The 20602-nt window shown below is 44.3% G+C and overlaps 1 protein-coding gene and 1 pseudogene across 3 annotated transcripts; both read left to right on the top strand.

Moving 5' to 3' along the window:
• The first annotated feature begins 510 nt into the window (after positions 1–510).
• Positions 511–18334, top strand: LOC309856705 (putative protein SSX6). Of its 2 annotated transcripts, XM_082718113.1 has the most exons (9): positions 511–892; positions 9122–9241; positions 10913–11047; positions 11504–11618; positions 11984–12079; positions 14458–14507; positions 16182–16320; positions 17252–17356; positions 17825–18334. In XM_082718113.1, exons 3-8 carry the CDS (start codon positions 10979–10981, stop codon positions 17350–17352), a joined length of 570 nt encoding a protein of 189 aa, XP_082574239.1. In that variant the 5' UTR covers positions 511–892; positions 9122–9241; positions 10913–10978; the 3' UTR covers positions 17353–17356; positions 17825–18334. The 2 variants fall into 2 exon arrangements, with proteins under 2 accessions (XP_082574239.1, XP_082574240.1); XM_082718114.1 differs by lacking the exons at positions 511–892; positions 17825–18334 and having other exon boundaries at positions 9208–9241; positions 17252–17599.
• On the top strand, positions 7563–8646 carry LOC309856700 (E3 ubiquitin-protein ligase RNF138-like; annotated as a pseudogene). Its single transcript has 2 exons — positions 7563–7875; positions 8227–8646. The product of its transcript is annotated as an E3 ubiquitin-protein ligase RNF138-like (transcript).
• Positions 18335–20602: the final 2268 nt, after the last annotated feature.

Below are 20602 nucleotides of genomic sequence, written 5' to 3'. Positions count from 1 at the left end.
ATGGAAAAGTCACAGCTTTATTAGGACCAGTCCAGCCATAATGAAAGGGGACAAAGGAGAAGGCCCACCCTGAAAGATTGTCCTTTGGGCTGACTACTGTTGAAAATTCTTCCCTGTTCTGGGAAGATTCTCCAGATCCTTCTAGAAGGCTTTGCATACCCAACTTTCTTGTGAAGCTGGCTCATGGTACAAGATATTGACACCTGCCGGAGCATTCTTCTCCAAAACTTATAAGAATTGGTCGCTCTCTTGGGGCAGGAGGACTGGGCAGATCCCAGGCTGGTCATGGGGAAAACAGAAGGACCTGGGAAACAGGGGCAGTTTTCTCACCAATACCAGAATTGCTAGCTCAGCTGAGATGACAAGAGCATTGGCGTTACATATTTCCAACGGCTATAAGACTCAAGCTTTTGACCAATCACTTTCATCTTTGAATTACTAGTCACTCAGGAAATACTAGTCATTCAGGAAATACTCAGGAAATTTTTGGTTAACTTTGGCCAACTTTGATTTCTTCCTCTGAACACACTGGAGCTACTGCATGAAACTGGACCTTCCCATTTTCTTTTTCCGATTTTTTTTGTATTAAAATTTTTTCTCAGCTCTACTGAGATATAGTTGACATATAACATTGTATAAGTTAGGACCTACCCATTTCAAGCATGCAGATGGTTTCCTTTTCAAAAAAGTTCCCTTTACCTCAATTTTTAGAGAAAATAAAGACTGTGCATTGAAAAGAAAAAGAAAGAAAGAAGCAGAAGAAGACTTGAAAAGACACAGAGGAGAAGGCAATGTAATGATGAAACAGAGAGATGTGAGGATGTTAACCTTGATGATTGAAGCAATGCCACCAGAAACCAAGGAATAATGACAACAACAAAGGTTGAAAGAGGTAAGGCATGATTCTCCCTAGAGCCCATGAGGGTGCATAGCCCTTCTGACAACTTGATATTGACAAGTGATACTGATTTCAGATATGACCTATAGAGCCATGAGAAAATAAATTTGATTTTGCATTGATCCACTGGGTAGCATGTTGTTTAGATTCCATTTTTTTTGTTGTTGTTATTTTTTTTCTTGTGATTGATTTCTACTTTTTTAAGGTTTTATTTATTTATTTGAGAGAATGAGACAGAGAGAGCAAGAGAGAGAGCACAAGCAGCTGGAGAGGAAGAAGCAGACTCCCAGCTGAGCAGGGAGCCCAATGCAGGGCTTGATCCCAGGACCCTGGGATCATGACCTGAGCCGAAGGCAGATGCCTAACTGACTGAGCCACCCAGGCACGCCTGATTTCTAGTTTCATTCAGAAAAGACGCCTGATATGATTTTAATAATCTTCAATTTGTTGAGACTTGTTTTGTGGCCTAACATGTGATCTATCCTGCAGAATGTTCCAATGTGCACTTGAAGAGAATATGTATTCTGCTGGTTTGGGATGGAATGCTCTATATATACCAGTTAAGTCTGTCTGGTCTAATGAGTCTTTCAAAGACACTGTTTACTTACTGATTTTCTATCTGAATAATCTAACCACTGATGTAAGTAGTGTGTTGAAGTCTCCTACTATTATTGTATTACAGTCAATTTCTCCCTTTATGTCTGTTAATATTTGCTTATATATTTAGGTGCTCCTATTTGGTACATAGATATTTATAATTTTTATATCTTCTTGTTACATTCCTCTTTATCATTATGTTACACCATCCTTTATCTCCTGTTACAGTCTTTGTTTTAAAATCTATTTTGTCTGATGTAAGTACTTCTACCCCAGCTTTTTTCTTATTTTCATTTGCATGGACTATCTTTTTTCATCTATTCACTTTGAGTCTGTTTGTGCCTTTAGGTCTGAAGTGAGTATCTTGTAGGCAGCATAAAAATGAGTCTTGTTTTTTCATCCCTTTGGTGATCCTATGTCTTTTGATGGAGAATTCATTACATTTACATTAAAAGTAACTGTTGATAAGTAAGACTTACTGCCATTTTGTTCATTGTTTTCCAGTTATCTTTATAGTTCTTTTCTGTTCCTTTCTTCTTCTCTTGCTCTCTTCCATTGCAACTTGATGATTTTCTTTAGTGTTGTGTTTAGATTCCCTTCTCTTTATTTTTCTTTATGTGTATCTATTATAAATTTTTGGGTTGCGGTTACCATGAGGTTTGACTGTAATACCCTATGTCTCTAAGTGTCTTATTTAAATTGGTGGTTGCTTAAGTTCAAACACATTCTAAAAGCACTACATTTTTACTCCCTCCCTCCTGAATGTTTTGTGTATTTGATGTAACAATTTGCACGTTTTATTTTGTGTATCCCTTAACCGTTTATTGTAGATATATTTGATTGTACTACTTTTGTCTTTTTTTTTTTTTATTTGACAGAGATCACAAGTAGACAGAGAGGCAGTCAGGGAGAGAGGAGGAAGCAGACTCCTTGCCGAGCAGAGAGCCTGATGCGAGGCTCGATCCCAGGACCCTGGGATCATGACCTGAGTTGAAGGCAGAGGCTTTAACCCACTGAGCCACCCAGGCACCCTGTCTTTTAATCTTCATACTAGTTTTATAGGTTATTGATCAACTACCTTTACTATATGCTTGCTTTTACCGATGAAATTTTTTCTTTCATAGTTTCCTTACACCTAGTAAGGTAGGTGTACTTCTTTACACCATGTAAAGAAGTCACTTTAACATATCTTGTAAGCCTGATTTAGCGGTGATAAACTTCTTTAACTTTTGTTTGTCTGGGAAACTCTATCTCTCCTTAAATTCTGAGTGATAATCTTGCTGAATGAATGAAGTATTTTTGGCTGTATGGATTTTGTGGGATTTTTGTCCATCAGCCTTAAATATATCATGCCACTTTCTTCTGGCCTGCACAGTCTCTGCTGAAAACTGCTGCTTTTAAGATTCTCTCTTTTGCTTTACTTCTTGACATTTTAATTATTATGTGTCTTATGCTCTTTGGGTTCATTTATTTGGGAATCTCTGATTCCTGGACCTAGATGTCTGTCTTTCCCCCAGCCTAGGGATGTTTTCAGCTATCATTTCCTCAAATATGTTTTCTGCCCCTTTCTCTCTCTCTCTTCTCCTTCTGGGACCCCTATAATATGGGTATTAACATAAAGAATGTTAATATGCTTGATGTTGTTCCAGAGGTCCCTTAATTAATGTATCCTCATTTTTAAAATTCCTTTTTCTTTTTGCTGTTCAGTTTGGATGATTTCCACTACCCTGTCTTCCCAGATTGCTGATCTGTTCTTCCACATCCTCCAATCTTTTACTGATTTCCATTAGTGTGCTTTTGTTTCAGTTATTTTATTCCTCAGCTCTGAATTTTTTTTTTAATATTTTCTCTTTGTTGACATCTTCAATGAGTTCATTAACTCTTTTCCCAAATTCTCTGAGCATCTTTATGATCATTACTTTGAACTCTTTATCAGGTAGATGACTTATGTCCATTTCATTTAGTTCTTTTCCTGAGTTTTTGACTTATTCTTTCATTTGTAACATATTCCTGTCTCCTTATTTTGTCTGACTCTCCGTGTTTTTTTCTATGTATTAGGTAGGTTCACTACATTTCCTGGTCTTTCAGATAGTGGCCTTAGTAGAAGGCATCTTATGGGCCCCTAAAGCACAATGCCCTCTAGGCACCAGAACGAGGCACTCCAGAGGTGTTCCCTGTGTAGGCTGCATGTGCAGCCTATTGTGACTGCTGGTGGGTGGTGCTGGCCCCCAGCATGACTGCCTGAGAGCCCCAGCTGAAGCTGCTGTGGATGTGTTGGTGGGTGGAATTATCTCCTGGTGTTGCTGGCTGTGAGGCCTGCCCATGACTCTTGCAGGCATGCTGGTAGATGTGGCTGCCTCTCCCTGTCATAGGAATCACTTTGGAGGGGCACTGGTCCCAACTGAGGCTGCCCACAGGGTGTGGGGGCAGAAATTACTTTGGAAGGGTGTCTGCTGAGAGAGGCCTATTGTGCAGGGTGGGGCTGCAAAGGAATCAGGTGGGGCAAGTGGTGCTAGCAAGGTAGATGGAGAGTGTCTGAACTGGTACCTGCCAGTACTGGCCAAGTGAGGCTGAAGGAAGGCAAGAAAAATGGTAACTGCTAGCACTTCCATTCCAGGTAAAATTTCCTACAGATCTCCACCCCTCCAGAACATATCCTAAAATTAGTCAATAATTTTCACATGTGGCCCAGGTATTTTTTAATCTGCTATCTCTGTGCTGAGCAAGTGAAATTGTGTAGAGCCTTGGTTTCCTATAGCCCACAAGCTCTCCCAGAATTAAGCTCCACTGATTTTCAAAACCAAATTTTATGGAGGCTCATCTTCCTAGGGCAGATCCTCAGGGCTGGTGGTCCCTAATGTGAGACTTGAACTCCTGGCTCCTCACAGAGGACCTCCATGCCTGCAATATTCCTTACACTTATGAGTTGTTACACCAGGGTTTGGTTCTCAACCAGGGTGTATCTCTGCCATTCCTACCTTTCTTTTTTTTTAAGATTTTATTTATTTATTTGTCAGAAAGAGAGAGAGTACAAGCAGAGGGAGAAGCAGGCTCCCGACTGAGCAAGGAGTGATTTGGGATTTGATCCCAGGACCCTGAGCTGAAGGCAGACCCATAACCAACCGAGCTACCCAGGTGTCCTATTTCTTACCCTACTTTTCTCTTTTTTTTTTGAGATTTTATTTATTTATTTGACAGATGCCATGAGAGAGGGAACACAAGCCAGGGGAGTGGGAGAGGGAGAAGAAGATTTCCCACCGAACAGGGAGCCAGACATGGGGCTCAATCCCAGGACTCCAGGATCATGACCTGAGCCAAAGGCAGATGCTTAATGACTGAGCCACCCAGGTGCCCTCCTACCCTTCTTGATGTAACTTTTTCTTCATATCTTTGGGTGTGGACGGGCTTTCTGCCTGTCTCTAAGTTATGCTCAGAAAGAGCTGCTCCAGATAGTTACAGCCTTGATGTGTCTCTGGGAGGAGGAGGTGAGCTCAGGATATTTCTACTCTGCCATCTTTCCCTCTAAGAGTGATCGCCTGATTTCTAGTGTCCATGTCCAAAGAGAAATTTTGACCAGGATGGATCATACCCAGAATTTAATCCATACCTATTTTAGGTTTTTTTTTTTTTTTGACAGAGAGAAAGAGAGATCACAAGTAGGCAGAGAGGAAGGCAGAGAGAGAGGGGGAAGCAGACTCCCCGCAGAGCAGAGAGCCCGATGCAGGGCTCAATCCCAGGACCCTGGGATCATGACCTGAGCCAAAGGCAGAGACTTAACCCACTGAGCCACCCAGCCACCCGAGATTTGGTATTTTTGAGCTGATAATATTAAATGAGATTTGGGACTTGAGTTCATAGTGCAATGTATTGAGAAATTTGGGGAGGTTTTTTTCCTTGTGGGAAGGACATGAATCCTTGGGGACCAGGAGGCTGATTACAGGTGAATAATCCCCCCCAAAAGATATTCTATTTCCTGTAATGTAAGTATGTTACCTTACAATAATAACAAAAAAGGACTTTGCTGATGGGATTAAGTTAAATATCTTGAGATAAAGATCTTATCTCTTATCTTATCTTATCTGGGTAGATCCTAAATGTATCACAAGCATCCTTATCAGAGGGAAGCAGAGGGAAATTTTACACCAAGAGAAGAAAAGAGGGGGGTATGACCATGGAAGCAGAGATTAGAATGATGTGGCCACAGCCAAGAAATGCTGGCAGCTACCAGAAGCTGGAAGAGCAAGGAGCATATTCTCTCCTAGAGCCTCTGAAAGGAGCACAGTCCTGCTGACACCCTGATTCTAGCACAGAGAAACTAATTTTAGACTGCTAGTTTACAGAACTGTGATAAAATAAATTTCTGTTTGTTTTTTTTAAGATTTTTATTTATTTATTTGACAGAGAGACACAGTGAGAGAGGGAGCACAAGCAGGGGGAGTGGGAGAAGGAGAAGCAGGTTTCCTGCAGAGCAAGGATCCCAATGCAGGGCTCCATCCCAGGACCTGGGATCATGACTAAGCCGAAGGCAGATGCTTAACGACTGAGCCACCCAGGCACCCCAAATTTCTGTTGTTTTATGCTGCAAGACATTAATTTGTTATAGCAGCCAAAGGAAATTTGAGTGATTGCAAGAGTTTATGTAGATTTTGTTGAAGGTTCTTTGTAGTGTTAAAACGCATTCATTAATTCATTCAGCAACCAATAAATATTTGAGGCAATATGAAAGAGTAATTAAAACCACAGACTATGGGGGCGCCTGGGTGGCTCAGTGGGTTAAAGCCTCTGCCTTCAGCTCAGGTCATGATCTCAGGGTCCTGGACTCGAGCCCCGCATCGGGCTCTCTGCTCAGCGGGGAGCCTGCTTCCTCCTCTCTCTCTGTCTGCCTCTCTGCCTGCTTGTGATCTCTCTCTGTCAAATAAATAAATAAATAATCTTTAAAAAAATATGGATTCAGACTATGGATTCAGTTCAACTTGGGAGTGAATTCTGGCTCTGCTACCCACTGACTGTGTGACCTTGATCAGGGTGCCTAACTCTCTGAGCCTCAGTCTCAACATCTGCACAATAAGGATAATAACAGTACTTAACTCAAGGTGAGGTTCTGAAAATTACATGGGAAGATGTGCATGAAGGGCTTTGTGCTGGCAGCAAGGGTCACTGCCATCCCTGCTCTCAGAGAGCTCTGTCATTCTGGGAGGAACAACTTAGAGAGATCAAGGCTGTGGCTAGAAGCACAGGGGAGGTGCACCTGCGTGGCTCAGTGGGTTAAAGCCTCTGCCTTCAGCTCAGGTCATGATCCCAGGGTCCTGGGATCAAGCCCTGCATCAGGCTCTCTGCTCAGTGGGAAGCCTGCTTTCCCCAACCCCACCTCCCTCTCTGCCTACTTGTGATCTCTGTCAAATAAATGAATAGAATCTTTATATATATATATATATATAAATTTTTTTAGAAAGCACAGGAGATATTGGGGACCCATTACCCATTAGAGCATTAGAGACACTGGTGGTGGGGAGGGAGAGAAAAGAATGCCAAGAGAAAGTAACTTCTGAATCCCCTGAGGGACACAGTGAACCGTAATTACATGGATACTTTTTAATACTATTGTAAGTATTACTCTTAAGGGATAAAACTTGTTCCTAGCTATTGGGTATTCTAAGAAAAGTGCATTTTTAAAAAGCACCTATCAAGGGGCACCTGGGTGGCTCAGTCATTAAGTGACTGCCTTCAGCTCAGGTCATGGTCCCAGGGTCCTGGGATCAAGCCCCGCATCAGGCTCCCTGCTCGGCAGGAAACCTGCTTCTCCCTCTCCCACTCACCCTGCACGTGTTCCCTCTCGCTGTGTTTCTCTCTGTCAAATAAATAAATAAATAACTTTTATTTAAAAGCACATATCAAAAATGGAGGAAAAAAAATGAAGTTTAAGATGATTCCCCTCCTCAACTGGGTTTGCATGGGGAGTCAGGCAGGCGGCCACTGCCACCTTGGCTGCTGAACTGCTGCTGCCACCACCATTGCTTTGATCCTCCATCCGTCACCACCATTGCTTTGATCCTCCATCCATCTCACCATGGCTGAGGAGCTCTCTGCAGCCTCATCCTACATCAAAGATGATTTCTACTGTCCCATCTGTTACAGGTGCTAAAAACTGCCATGAGGCCATGGTCTATCAGCACGTCTTCTGTAGAAAATGTTTTCTGACTACAAGAGAAAGCAGAATACATTATCCCCTCTGTTACGGAAATGTGACTAGAAGAGAGAGTGACTGTCCTAAACAAGCCTAAGACCTTGAAACTATCATGAGGTTTGCTGATAGCTGCAGATGCTGTGCAAAACAAATTAAATTCTATTACTTGAGACATCATTACAAATTTTGTTAAGAAGTATCAAGATGTCCTTGCTCAGCAGGGAGGCTGCTGCACCCTCTCCCTTTGCCTGCTGCTCCCCGTGCTTGTGCACTCTCTCTCGCTCTCTCTGTCTCTGTGTCAAATGAATGATTAAAATCTTTAAATTTTTTTTTTAATTTTAAAAAAGGGAAACCTGGGTGGCTCAGTCAGTTAAGGGTCTCCCTTCGGATCATGTTGTGATCCCAAGGTCCTGAAATCAAATCCCACCTTGGGCTCCCTGCCCAGCAGGAAGCCTGCTTCTCCCTTTTTCTCTGCCTATTGTTCCTCTTGCTTGTGATCTCTCTCTCCTTGTCAAAAGAATGAATACATTTTAAAAAAAATAAGAAGTATCAAGATGAACATGGTGATTCCTCTCCCATTCCAAACATTCAGATCTCTCAAGATTCAGTAGGAAACAGTAATAGGAGTGAAATACTCACCTCTGAGAACACAGAAACTTATCAAGAAAATACAGGTTTTTCTGGGCATCCCACTTTAAAGTGTCCCTTTCATCAAGGATCAAATTTTACCTGACAGCATTTATGAAATCACTGTAACAATGACCAGATAGTTCCTATTTCAGATCATTCCTGTGATGTGTCCTATTTGTGTGTCTCTTTGCTAGGGAGCTTCTAGCTAAATTACTAGAAATTTTGTTAGTCATCTAATCAAAAACATCAGTTTGATTACAGATGATTTGTTAATCTTCATCTAGAGCAGAAAACCCAATATCAGACTGCTATTGAATCTTTTCAAGTGAACATATGAAGACTGTGGACATCTCTGTAACTTTATACCTGCAAGTACTATCTTTAATGGGACAACTATATGAAGTCATTGTCTCAGTATTTCGAAGTGTGTATTAACAAAAGTAATTCAATCTAAAAAAGAAGTTTAAAATTCTTAAGTCACTAGAGAGATCCTAGAATAGAACCCTGAGGAACTTGCAACTGAGGAAGTTGCAAACTGATAGCAAGGATTCGAGGTGGTGGCCTCGTACTTACTATTTATTAAAATGAAACAATAAAGTCAGAGCAGAGAGTAGCAAGATGTACGCTGAAGGGAAAAGGAACATCTGAGCATGCGCAAGGAATGAGCTTATGGAATCCGGAGTGGCCAATTCTGGCAGAGCGCAATCCTGCTTCAAGCGGGAAAATCAACCCACTTTGAAAAGACGGTCCTATCCCTGGAGCTGGACTTTGAGACCCCGTTCCTTACTCATTTGCCCCGCCTACTCTCCTAGGTTTTGATTGGACAGTTCAAGTTCATTAACTGTTCTGATTGGTTGACTACTCTTGGACAGCGGAATTCTGGGACTTCATCTCGTGGAGCGATTCTTAGCCGCCACCGCTTCAAGCCTGAGGTAAGCGCTCTCTCTGGACCATCTTGAACAGGTTAAAGATAGGCTAGTTAAAAAGTGAGGAACCTCTGTAGATGATTCAAATTGTTTAGTTCTTGCTGTACCTCAAGATTCTTAGGACTGAAAAATGACTTAAAACTTTTCGGGGCAATCCCGGTCAGGCAAAGATAAAACTAAAACTATTTTTGGTCTGTGAGACTTTCTAATTGTTCTTCCCGAAGGAAAAAGAACTCCCCTTAGCCTGAGAAACCCCCAAATCAGCTAGATGCTGCTATATTTCTTTAACTGGAGATAAAAGCCACTGCCTAAGTGACTCCTTTATTGCCTCCTCCAGGATTAAGCAGAAACTTTCTTGGCCTCGGAGACCCCTAAATTTCCTCTCCTTAAGAGTTTCTAAGTGCCATCAGTTGGGGAACACCAGATTACTACATTAAAACTCTCCACATTCTAGGGAGCCTGGGTGGCTCAGCCCGTTAAGCACTCGCGTTGGGATTCCAGGGTCCGGGCATGAAGCCCCGCATTGGGCTCTCTGTTCGGTGAGGAGTCTGTTTCTCTTCCCCCGCTCGTGCTCATTCATTCTCTGTCTCTGTTTCTGTCTCTCTCACAAAAGTAAATAAAATCTTTTAAAAAATAGAAAAATAAAGCTCTCCATATTCTCAGCCTAAGCGAAGGTTGATCCTGTAGTCTTGGAGATTCCACTTCCCTTCACACTAAATATATTTTTTTAAGATTTTATTTATTTATTTGACATAGAGAGGGATCACAAGTAGGCAGAGAGGCAGGCAGAGAGAAGGGGGAAGCAGGCTCCCTGCGGAGCAGAGAGCCCCATGCGGGCTCAATCCCAGAACCCTGATATCATGACCTGAGCTGAAGACAGAGGCTTAACCTACTGAGCCACCCAGGCGCCCCTTTTTTTCTTAAATGTTTTATTTAAATATTTTCTTTTCTTTTTTTTCTTTTTTTATTTTTTATTAAGGATTTTTATTTATTTATTTGATAGAGGGAGACCACAAGTAGGCAGAGAGGCAGGCAGAGAGAGAGAGAGGAAGAAACAGGCTCCCTGAGAGCCTGATGCGGGACTCGATCCCAGGACCCCGGGACCATGACCTGAGCTGAAGGCAGGGGCTTAACCCACTGAGCCACTCAGGCGCCCTATTTTCTTTTTTTTAATAAAGATTTTATTTATTTATTTGCCAGAAAGAGAGATAGAGTGTGTCCAAGTGGGGGGAGGGGGCAGAGGGAGAGGGAGAGGCTTCCTACTAAACAGGGAGCCCAGGACCCCCGGATCATGACGAAGGCAGACACTTAACCAACTGAGCCACCTGGCTTCCCTGTTTCTTTTTTTTTTTTTAAGATTTTATTTATTTATTTGTCAGAGAGAAAGAGCACATGCGTGCGCAAGTAGGGGGAATGGCAGGCAGAGGGAGAAGTAGACTCCCTCCTGAACAAGGATCCCAATGTGGGACTCAATCCCAGTACCCTAGGATCATGACCCAAGCCAAAGGCAGATGCTTAACCGACTGAGCCACCTAGGCATCCTGCCCCATGTTTGTTTGACACCCCCTCCTTGTCCTTTCTCAGGGACAGATAAGCCCAGGATGGAGAAAAGTAGAACCTTGATTCCAGGTGATTAACCGAATATAACCTACCCTCAATGCTGTCTCTCTTCCTTAGGACCTTTGGCCTTGTGGCTGGAGAGATTAGGCTACATCCTTTGGAGATCAAATTATTCCTGGCACCATGAATAAAGGCAGCTCCTTTGCGAAGAACTCCAAGGAGGATACCCAGAAATCAGAGAAGAAATGCAAGGTGAAGTGTTCTGGAGGGGGTGAAGGAATGGCCCAGGGGATACCTAGGGGGACTAGATTTTGAGGAGTTGAGTTCAGAGGCACTAGGGAGAAGGAGCAGAGTATCGGGGGTCGGGGTGATCCATAGCCTCTGGAGCTTCCCACCTTCACTCTGTCCTCACCTAGCATCTCTCGAGACAACCAGTCTGTGACCTTGCACTGCATTTGGTGACTCTCAGTCCATTCTGGAAGGTGAAAGAGCATGCCATCAGCATTACGCATCTACCACAATCTGGGGAAGAGGGTAGGGAATGTTACCCACGTTCTCTTGGTTAGCCTTGACATTAACCAGGAGGGATTATTCTCCTCAGTTCACAGATCCCAACATGGAGGTCCTGTAGCAGAGGAAGAGACCCTGCTGAAGATCAGACATGTTCAGCTGAGTTGCTGCTCTAACGTACTTATTTTTCTTTCCTAGGCCTTCAAGGATATTTCCAAATACTTCTCTAAGGAAGAGTGGGCAAAGCTTGGATACTCAGATAAAATCACCTACGTGTACATGAAGAGAAACTATGACACCATGACTAGTCTAGGTAACAGAAAGTTCTGGGTGCAGGCAAACCTGGGAACACATGACCATCCCTCAGTCCCTTTACATGCCATGCATTCTTCCTAGGCTGCTTGAGTGTCCCAGATCTTCCTTTTGTGCAGGGAGAAATCCCAGGGCAGCTTTGAGGCACTGTTCTCTTTTTAATATTCTGTGCAGGGCTGAGGACCTGAAGTGGCCACAAAGAGACTCAGACCTAGGTCTTGCCCATTTCTCTTCTGTTCATCCTGGTTTGGAATTCCCAGCTGATGAGCTTGACCGTCCCTGCTGCCTCCCAGGATTCTACCCCGGATTCCTCCTCTCAGGTTGTCTCTTAAGGGACAAATATTTTGCTTCTTTGCTTCTTTCTAGGTCTCAGGGCCACTCTCCCAGCCTTCATGTGTCCTAAAAAACGAGCCATGCAATCCAACGGGCGTGATTCTGATGATGATCAGAACGAGAATCAGGGTGAGTCAAAGGAGAGGTTTTGAGAGAGCATCCTGTAGCCCAGTTACTTTGGGGTCCAGCTGCTTAGGAAGGATTCCCTGGAGTTTGTCTCCTCAAAAGCATCATGGCTGAGTGAGAAAAGCTGGATGTAGAAGGTTGAGTAGAGTCAGAGGCCATTCATATAAAATCTTAAAACATACAAAGCAAGAGTGTGTATTTTTATGGATAATAAGTAAATGGTAAGTGCATAAAACCTGATTGAGAATAAAACCCATCAAATTCAGGAGTGCAAAGGGAGGGATGTCAGGGATCAGGGAGGACTGCACAGATGGCTTCAGCTGTGACTTGTTTATAGTGCTTTGTTATATTTTGAATAAAGATCTCAGAACAGTCTGAAGCAGTTGCAGGATAATGGGAAGTTCTGACAAGACTCAGTGGTAGATGTGCATATGTTTCCAAAATTATTCTCCCTAAGTTTCTCTACTTTTGAAACATTTCGTTTTTTAAAAAAGAGTTATGGTCTTGCTAAACACTGTTAATGAATCACAGGACAATTAAGAAAAATTTAATTATAGTGTAGATCCATGTGGAGCGTCTGGCCAGCTGTCGGTAGAGCATAAGACCCTTGATCTCGGAGTCATGAGTTCAAGCCCCATGTTGGGCATAGAGATTACTTTTTTTTAAAGTGCGTCAGTCAAGTCTCGGGTCGTGGGATAGAGCCCCACACTGGGCTCCATGCTCAGCTCAAAGTCTGCTTATCTCTTTCCCTCCCCCCAGCTTGGGCTTGCTTTGTGCACACGTGTGCACTGTCTTGCTCTCAAATAAATAAAATCTTTTTAAAAATAAAATTTAAATTTAAAAAAGTGTAAATCCACAAAAAACTTCCAGAGTCAATGTCATAATAGGGCATATGTATCAGATAAATATCTTAAGAGAGAGTGATGAATGCATTAGAAATGACATACGGGGGCGCCTGGGTGGCTCAGTGGTTAAGCCGCTGCCTTTGGCTCAGGTCATGATCTCAGGGTCCTGGGATCGAGTCCCGCATCGGGCTCTCTGCTCGGCAGGGAGCCTGCTTCCTCCTCTCTCTCTGCCTGCCTCTCTGCCTACTTGTGATTTCTCTCTGTCAAATAAATAAATAAAATCTTTAAAAAAAAAAAAAGAAAAGAAATGACATACGGCTATATCCCCAAGTTTTACCTAAACCAAATAGTCTTCTTGCTCCCCACCAAACCTGATTCTATGTGTTGAGCTTGGGAGATGTTTGAGACAGTGATCCTTCACACATTAGCTTTTCTCCTTATCAGTGAGCAGAGGTAACATATGGTGAAAAGGGTAGCAGATTCTAGAAATCATTGTGTATTTGATCAGTGTGTGTACTCACCATAAAGGGGATGAAATGTATTCACTTGCTTTTCTGCTCTGACAGCACAGCTGTAAGCAGACAGAGTCAGAATTTTCAAACTGTCTCCAACAGACCTGAGACTCTGGGGAAACAGGTCAGATTCTGCAAGCACCCAAAATTGCTGAGAGGGCTGAAAATCCAGTGCTTGAGAGTCTACAGTTTTTGACACTACAGAAGTATTTTTTTTAAGATTTTATTTATTTGACAGAGAGAGACACAGCAAGAAAAGAAACACAAACAGGGGGAGTGGGAGAGGGAGAAGCAGGCTTCCCGCTGAGCAGGGACCGACTGAGCCATCCAGGTGTCCCTGAAGGAGTATTTTTATACTGGAAATATTCCAGAACCACTGGGCCAAATCACCCACGATTCCTCATACACCTAATGGCTTTGTTGAAATGTAATTGGCATACTATAAAATTCACCTGGTCTGAGTGGACAGTGATTTTAGCTGCCACATCCTTTTAAGTCAATGCAATCAATTTAATTAATTCAGTCAGTTTAATTCTTTGGGTGAGGGAAAGTTAAGAAATATGTAGTAGCACAGGATGAGGCAGTGATGGGGTTTGGTTCAAGGTTTAGAAATCATCAGAAGGGGACACCTGGGTGGCTCAGTCGGTTAGGCCGCTGCCTTAGGCTCGGGTCATGATCCCAGGGTCCTGGGATTGAGTTCCGCAATCAGGCTTCTTGCTCAGCAGGGAGCCTGCTTCTCTCCACCTCTGCCTGCTTGCATTCTCTCTCTCTCTCTCTCTGACAAATAAATAAAATCTTTAAAAAAAAAGAAAGAAATCATCAGAAGGAAAATTATGAATTGGTGCCACAAATAAATGTATAAATCATGATTTAAAGACAGTTCAAAAACCAGTCTCAAAATAACTCCTTGACAATAAGTGGACTCATAACCCTTTCCTGCAGAACCCCCTGATGCTACAGGAGTCTCAGGAGTTTGGGAATATTTGCAACCAAAGAAAAACTCCTATTTATCACTTTCTTTTAGATGAATCTTCTCAGGAAGCTTCTGATGCTCAAGAGAGAGAGAAAATGAAGGTGAGTATCTCCCAAATCTAAAGAACCAGAGATTCTCTCCCTCCACAGATGAGAACACCAGTAAGAGTGCGAGGATACTGAATATAGCCGGACCGTCACTGCCTCCCTTTCCTGATCTCTCCTGACAATTCCTGATGCATCGGTTGCTTAATAATGAGGGATTGTGATAGTCGATACTTCTTTTATTTTCACAGTGATGTCAGATAATTCACCAGTTTTCATTTCTTTAATCCTTCAGGAACACCTCGATGACATTTTCTTAGCATTATTCCCAGCTAATAATGAAGATATTATTAATAATAATAACTAATCATAAAGTTGAGGCTATCGTCGCACAGAGATTCTAAGTAATTTTTCCGAGACCACATGGCACTGATAGTAATCTGTACATTTGAAACATTTCTTTTTTTAAAGGCCCTTATTGTTCTTGCTGAACAACATTGTTCTTGCTGAACACTGTTAACGGATCACAGGACAATTAAGCCCCAAATGATATCCCAGCTCATGGGCCCTTTCATGTGTCTAAGTTCAGGGGTTACCCCCCCACACACACACACACCAAGGGTTCTACCCCACAGAAGCTGCTAAGGCCTTGGTTTAGACATCTAATCTCGAAAGAGGAAATACCAGCTCCCTGGCTGCTCTGTGGTAGGGCCAGTCTCTCCTGGCTTGAGAATGACCTTGACTGTCAGTCCTCCCTACCGTGAGCTCCTATGGGAACTCGTCTGCACCTGAGGCATCTCTGAAGCCTCCATCCAGGCCCGGGGCTGGGCGGTGGGGAACCCTCTGAGGTGCCCCAAATTGTTCCTTGAGTAAGTGATTCCACAGTTTTAGATTAAACTCTACTTTAGAGGGAAAAGGCCCCTGGAAGTTGGATTGCCAGTGTGGAGACCTTGGAGACAATGCAGAGAAGGATCAGAAGAGAGAGTATTCATTTTCATTATCACCACATTGCAAAGTGTTTGCAAGCTTAGAAAGGACTTTCCCTTAGCTTCTTCTACTTTTCTTCTTCCCTGTTTCAGAAATGAGGGAGCTGAAGGAAAGGTAGCTTAAGATTGTTGGTCAGTGATGCACACGCTGACACAAACAGAACTGGTACAGCAGCCACCTTGCCTACTTCCCCATTAACCGTTCTTGCCAGGGCAGGACAGAAGGTGGCATCTGGCGCGGCTTTCTTCGCTGTCTATATTAATTGCTGTGCACCATTTCCTTCCTCTCCCCTGTGCTCCTCTCCCTTCTACTGTTTTCCAGCAGTGTTCTGTCCCCTCTGAATTTTTACTTTTGTTCTCCCAGCAGTTCTCTATCAGCTTGTGCACGATTCCCTTATATTTTATAGAAGCCCCTCCTTTCTTCCAGAGACCATGTGGAATCTCAGAATGCTACTCTTCCCGAATCTTCTGTATACTACATACCACTTCCGTGGAGCATTTTTGCTGTTTGCAAGAATATCTGAAAGGGGGGTGAAGACGAACGTTCTAGCCCTGGAAACACCCTTCATTTAGGCCATTCCTTTTTGTTCTAACCTTCCTCATAATTTAGGTACAGGTTATATAATGATCTCCCAGAGTTGTTGAGGACATTAATCAAGGTATGGATGTGAAGACACTTCGTAAGCTCTAAACCACTAGAAAAATGCCATTGATACTCTTTGTATGTGACCTTCACATTAAAAAGGTGATGCTCGAGAAAACAATAAAGGAAGAAAGTGATTCGGAACCAATACCAATAACACCTGGCCCTGAGCAGGCTCAGAAAGAGCCGTGCCCCCCTGAAAAAGCGAGTACCTCTGATCAACAGAGTGAGAACATACCAGGTAAGGGATGCCTTGGTGGCTCCGTCAGTTAAGCATCTGCCCTCTGCTCAGGTCGCGATCCCAGAGTCCTGGGATCGAGTCCTGCATCTGGCTTCTTGCTCAGCAGAGAGCCTCCTTCTCCCTCTGCCTGCCGATCCTCCCTGCTTGCGCATGTGCTCTCTTGCTTTCTCTCTCTCTGACAAATAAATACAATTTAAAAAAGAAGAAGAAGATACCAGGTAAGAGGTAGCCATGTGGGAGCAACCCCTCTGCCTTTCCTGGCTATGTTCCAGTATGTGGTCTAGGCATGGGGGATGGATCCTGGACGGGCCTGGGGCCAGACCTGATGGAGGAGCTCACCCAGCTCCAGCCGAGATGTTAGAACGTGACTTCCAGAGTCACAGGTTTGAATTGTCATTGATATAACAACGGGTGATTCTAGGCAAGTCTTCCACATTCTCTGAACTCCAGATTCCTTGTCCGTAAAATGGAAATAAAGAATCGTAGTTCACAAATTGTTCAAGACGTTAAACCTAGAAAGCCTGACAACACGAAAGGTGGTCAAGTCATTCCATCTGTGATAACCCCGGGAACATATCTCACTCACAGTTGTATCCCCACCCCTCAGCTCAATGCCTGACTCACAATATCCCCTTAACAAACATAGGCTGAATGAAAGAAGGTCTGAATGAATGTTCTGGTAAGTAAAGAGGGTGGCAATCCAAACCTGACAATGGGAGGAGCCAGAAGCAAAAATTCCAACTGGCATTTAGTGTGTATCAGCACGGGTCTAACATCTCAGCCTCTCGGAGCCAGAACATGGGGGAAACAGGCTATGTCGAATGCCTGTGTGCCCTCGGGAAGGAGCAGGCATCTCCTTATCTCGGAAAACAGAGACTAACACTCCCCAGCCCATCTGGTCTCCCCATTTACCAACTCTTCTCCACCGTAGGACCCAGGAAATTGATGAGTAGCGTTTGGGCCTATAGACTGCGGGAAAGAAAGACCCTGATCGTGTATGAAGAGATCAGTGATCCCGAGGAAGATGACTAAATCTGTAAGTGACCCTTCAGTCCACACCCGCACCCCTCTGCAAAATGTACTTTCTTGTTAACAGTATTGGTGCCCCATCTTGTCACCTGTTCCCCAGAACATTCCTTTCTCCTAGTCCCTTGAGGTGCCGCTTTGAGGCTAAGTGACGAGGTTCCCCCAGGCTCTCTGTGCTCCTTGCTCTATGTATCTAGGGATCCTCCCTACCTGGAATGCCATGGGCTCCTAAAACCATGATGTGTAGGCCACGCCTTCCTCTAGCCTAGAAACTCCGAGGACAGGTAAAGGAGTCACTGTGGCCTGAGCACAAGGTTCTGTTGGAGAAGCAGTGGGAGGTGCTTGTAGACCATGAGACAGGACAGAATCTGAGTGCTCGGGGTACTGCAGGCCCGGAGGAGGAGTTTGGTGTGGATTTATCAGGTGATCGGAGCTCACTGCCACTCACGTTCCTTCTCTTTCCTTGCCTCAACTTCAGGGATGTGACAAGTGCCCATGATAAGGAGCAGAACCTGGTGGCCTTTCACGAACATGGGCACGGCTGTGAACTCCTAGCCATCAGGTGTATAGCGAGTAAAAGAGTTCACAATAGTGAAAAGTTAAGCACAATTTTTCTTACTATGTGCCAGATATTGTTAGATAATAGAGCTCTGTTAATAAGCAAGACATCTACTCAATGCATATTTCTTTCTGTGTATCCATGCACTTACTTTAGAAAACAAAGTATCGTGGGGGTATTCTCTTCCCAGAACAGCACAACCCTCCTCCCCTGATGTGATTGCTGGAGGGCAGCTCTGGGTGTTTGGTTCCACGTGTTTTTCTCTGCATTTACACACACGTGCGGTACCACTCTAAGTATCTCCCACCTGCTCTTTCCCACTGCCAGCACATCCTGGACAAGCACCCCTTATTTTGTTGCTGTCTAACAGGTGCCCCATGCTGCAAAACTCTCTTTCTTCATTTGTGTTGCCTCAGTTGTTGATAATTAATAAAAATTTACAAGTTTCTCTCGGTTGTTTGCTCGTCTTGTTCTTGGGCACAGAGCCCTGTACATATGCGTGAGTGTTTCTTTAGCACACGGTCTCAGAAGCAGAACTGTCGTGTCAGCGGGTTCATTCATTCAACAAACACCTACTGAGCACGTCCTATGTACTGAGCACTGTTCTAGGTGCTGGAAAAACATCAGGGAACAAGACAGACAAATGTCCCAGCCCATGTGGAGCTGGTATTCTAATGGGGGATTTTTCAGTTTTCATTTTGATGGACACCGTACACCCCAGAGCCGGGGCGGGTGCTGGTTGGACACCATGGCCTTTCATGTCTGTGAGATCTCCAGGGTCGGGGGCTGGGATGGTCCATTTGGAAGTCTGTGAGATGGGGCGCCTGGGTGTCTCAGTGGGTTAAGTATGTGCCTTCAGCTCAGGTCATGAGCCCAAGGTCCTGGGATTGAGTCTCGCATCAGGCTCCCTGCTCAGTTTGGAGCCTGCTTCTCCCTCTCCCTCTGCTGCTTTCCCTGCTTGTGCTCTCCTGGTCTTTCTCCTTGTCAAATAAATAAATGAAATCTTTTAGAAATATAGAAGTCTGTGAAAGGATACAGAGCTAAAACCATCTGCTAGGGAATGTGGAATGATACAGAAGGAGTGACCCACTGGGGACCATATGGTGGGCAGGAATGGAAGTGTCCACTAGTCATGAGGCAGGAAAGCAGCACATGGAAAAATCCACTGGACAGAGGTATGAAATTTTCCTTCAAGGGTCTCATGACCAGAGGTTTGGGGGCTGTGGTGGGGATGAAGAGTCACGAATGGGCTAGTCTTCTGTTCACACCATTGCAGACCACTCTTGGAAAGGAAAGAGGGGAGTCTTGGAAAGGAAAGAGGGGAGTCTGGTTGGGAACAAACCATTGTGTATGCTGGGAGACATTAAGGATGTCAACAAAGGTAACCAAAATGGCTTGCACAGGACTGTCAAATACCAGCCCCAGCTGGAAACAGCATTGATGCTGCCCATCACCTCAGCCTCCCAGCAACCATCCAAGCTTGGCAGGTCTCCGCTCTCCTGTTGAAGCCCCCATCTCCCCTACCTCTGCCTCTGTTCCACTTCCAGACCTGCCCCCTTGTCCCAGTAGATTTGGATCAAAGACAGGGAGAAACCATAAACCCACAGATGACTGGGTCCTGGAGGAGAAGGACAGGAATCGAGGCTCTCCTCGGGCTCTGATGGGCCATCATGACTCCAGGCTGAGGCCACATCCCCTGGGCCAGAACTGAGTCTGCCTTCTTCCATGGGCACCCCGTGACAGCTGCAGGGTTGCAGGCTTGCTTTCCTCACATCAGCCCTGGGACCGGGTCTCCTAGAGCCCTGGGGGTTGGTGGACCCAGAGAACTTTGCCCTGGGAGACTGAGAAAGGCTGCAAAGAGTCACCGTTGTTTGGAGCTCTAGACCTGGGAGTTGGCGTGGGCCATGATGAAGAATAAGGCATGGCCAGGGGCGTAGACAGATGTGGACACACACATGAACTCTCTCTGACCAGCATGTACCCCACGGCACAGCCTTCTACAGCAGAGTCAGCTCCTGGGGAATGGGTAGCAAGAGGATCCTTATTTACCTGCTTCTCTGAGAATATTATGTTGTCGCTTGAAGTCCCGCCTCTGGATGGGACAGGTCCCAAATCTAAGACTCTGCACCCCAGTCCAGGAACACCATCAACAGGAATGAGGGAAGTCTGGTTTATGGGGTGTTCACAGTCCACCTTCTGTAATAACCCCAGAAAGTGCAATTAATATTCATCTTGTGTTTTATAGATGTTATAGATGATGATATAGATAGATAGAAGATAGATAGATTAGATAGATAGAAAGATAGATATAGAGAGAGATTATAGATGAAACAGAGACACAGACAGATGTCAGACTTACTGCCAGAGCTCCTGCAGCTTGCATGTTTGCATGTGTGGGAAGGAATGGGTTTGGAACTCACTGCAACTTCAGAGACATTAAGGAGGACAGGTGTGTACTGGAGGGTGAACTTGAATATGCTTCAGGTTCTGTCCCAAGTCTGAGTAGAGGACAACTTGGATAGCCTTGAGGGCATAATGCTAAGTGAAGTAAGAGAAACACAAATAGCATATGATTTCACTCATACATGGAATCTAAACAAAACAGGGGTACCTTCAGCTCAGGTCAGGATCCCAGACTCAGGATTGAGTCCCAAATCTGGCCCCCTGCTCAGCAGGGAGCCTGCTGCTCCCCCCTGC

Source organism: Mustela nivalis, assembly GCF_964662115.1.
Source record: "Mustela nivalis genome assembly, chromosome: X".
NCBI lineage: Eukaryota > Metazoa > Chordata > Mammalia > Carnivora > Mustelidae > Mustela > Mustela nivalis.
Note: the sequence above shows the minus strand (reverse complement) of the source record. Positions and strands in the feature narration are given on the sequence as shown.

Excerpts from the sequence above, each read along its gene's own strand:
- LOC309856705 (XM_082718113.1), top strand. The coding sequence starts at position 10,979 with ATGAATAAAGGCAGCTCCTTTGCGAAGAACTCCAAGGAGGATACCCAG. Across the intron at positions 11,048-11,503 it reads AATCAGAGAAGAAATGCAAG|GCCTTCAAGGATATTTCCAA; the intron begins GTGAAGTGTTCT and ends TTTCTTTCCTAG. Across the intron at positions 12,080-14,457 it reads TGATCAGAACGAGAATCAGG|ATGAATCTTCTCAGGAAGCT; the intron begins GTGAGTCAAAGG and ends ACTTTCTTTTAG.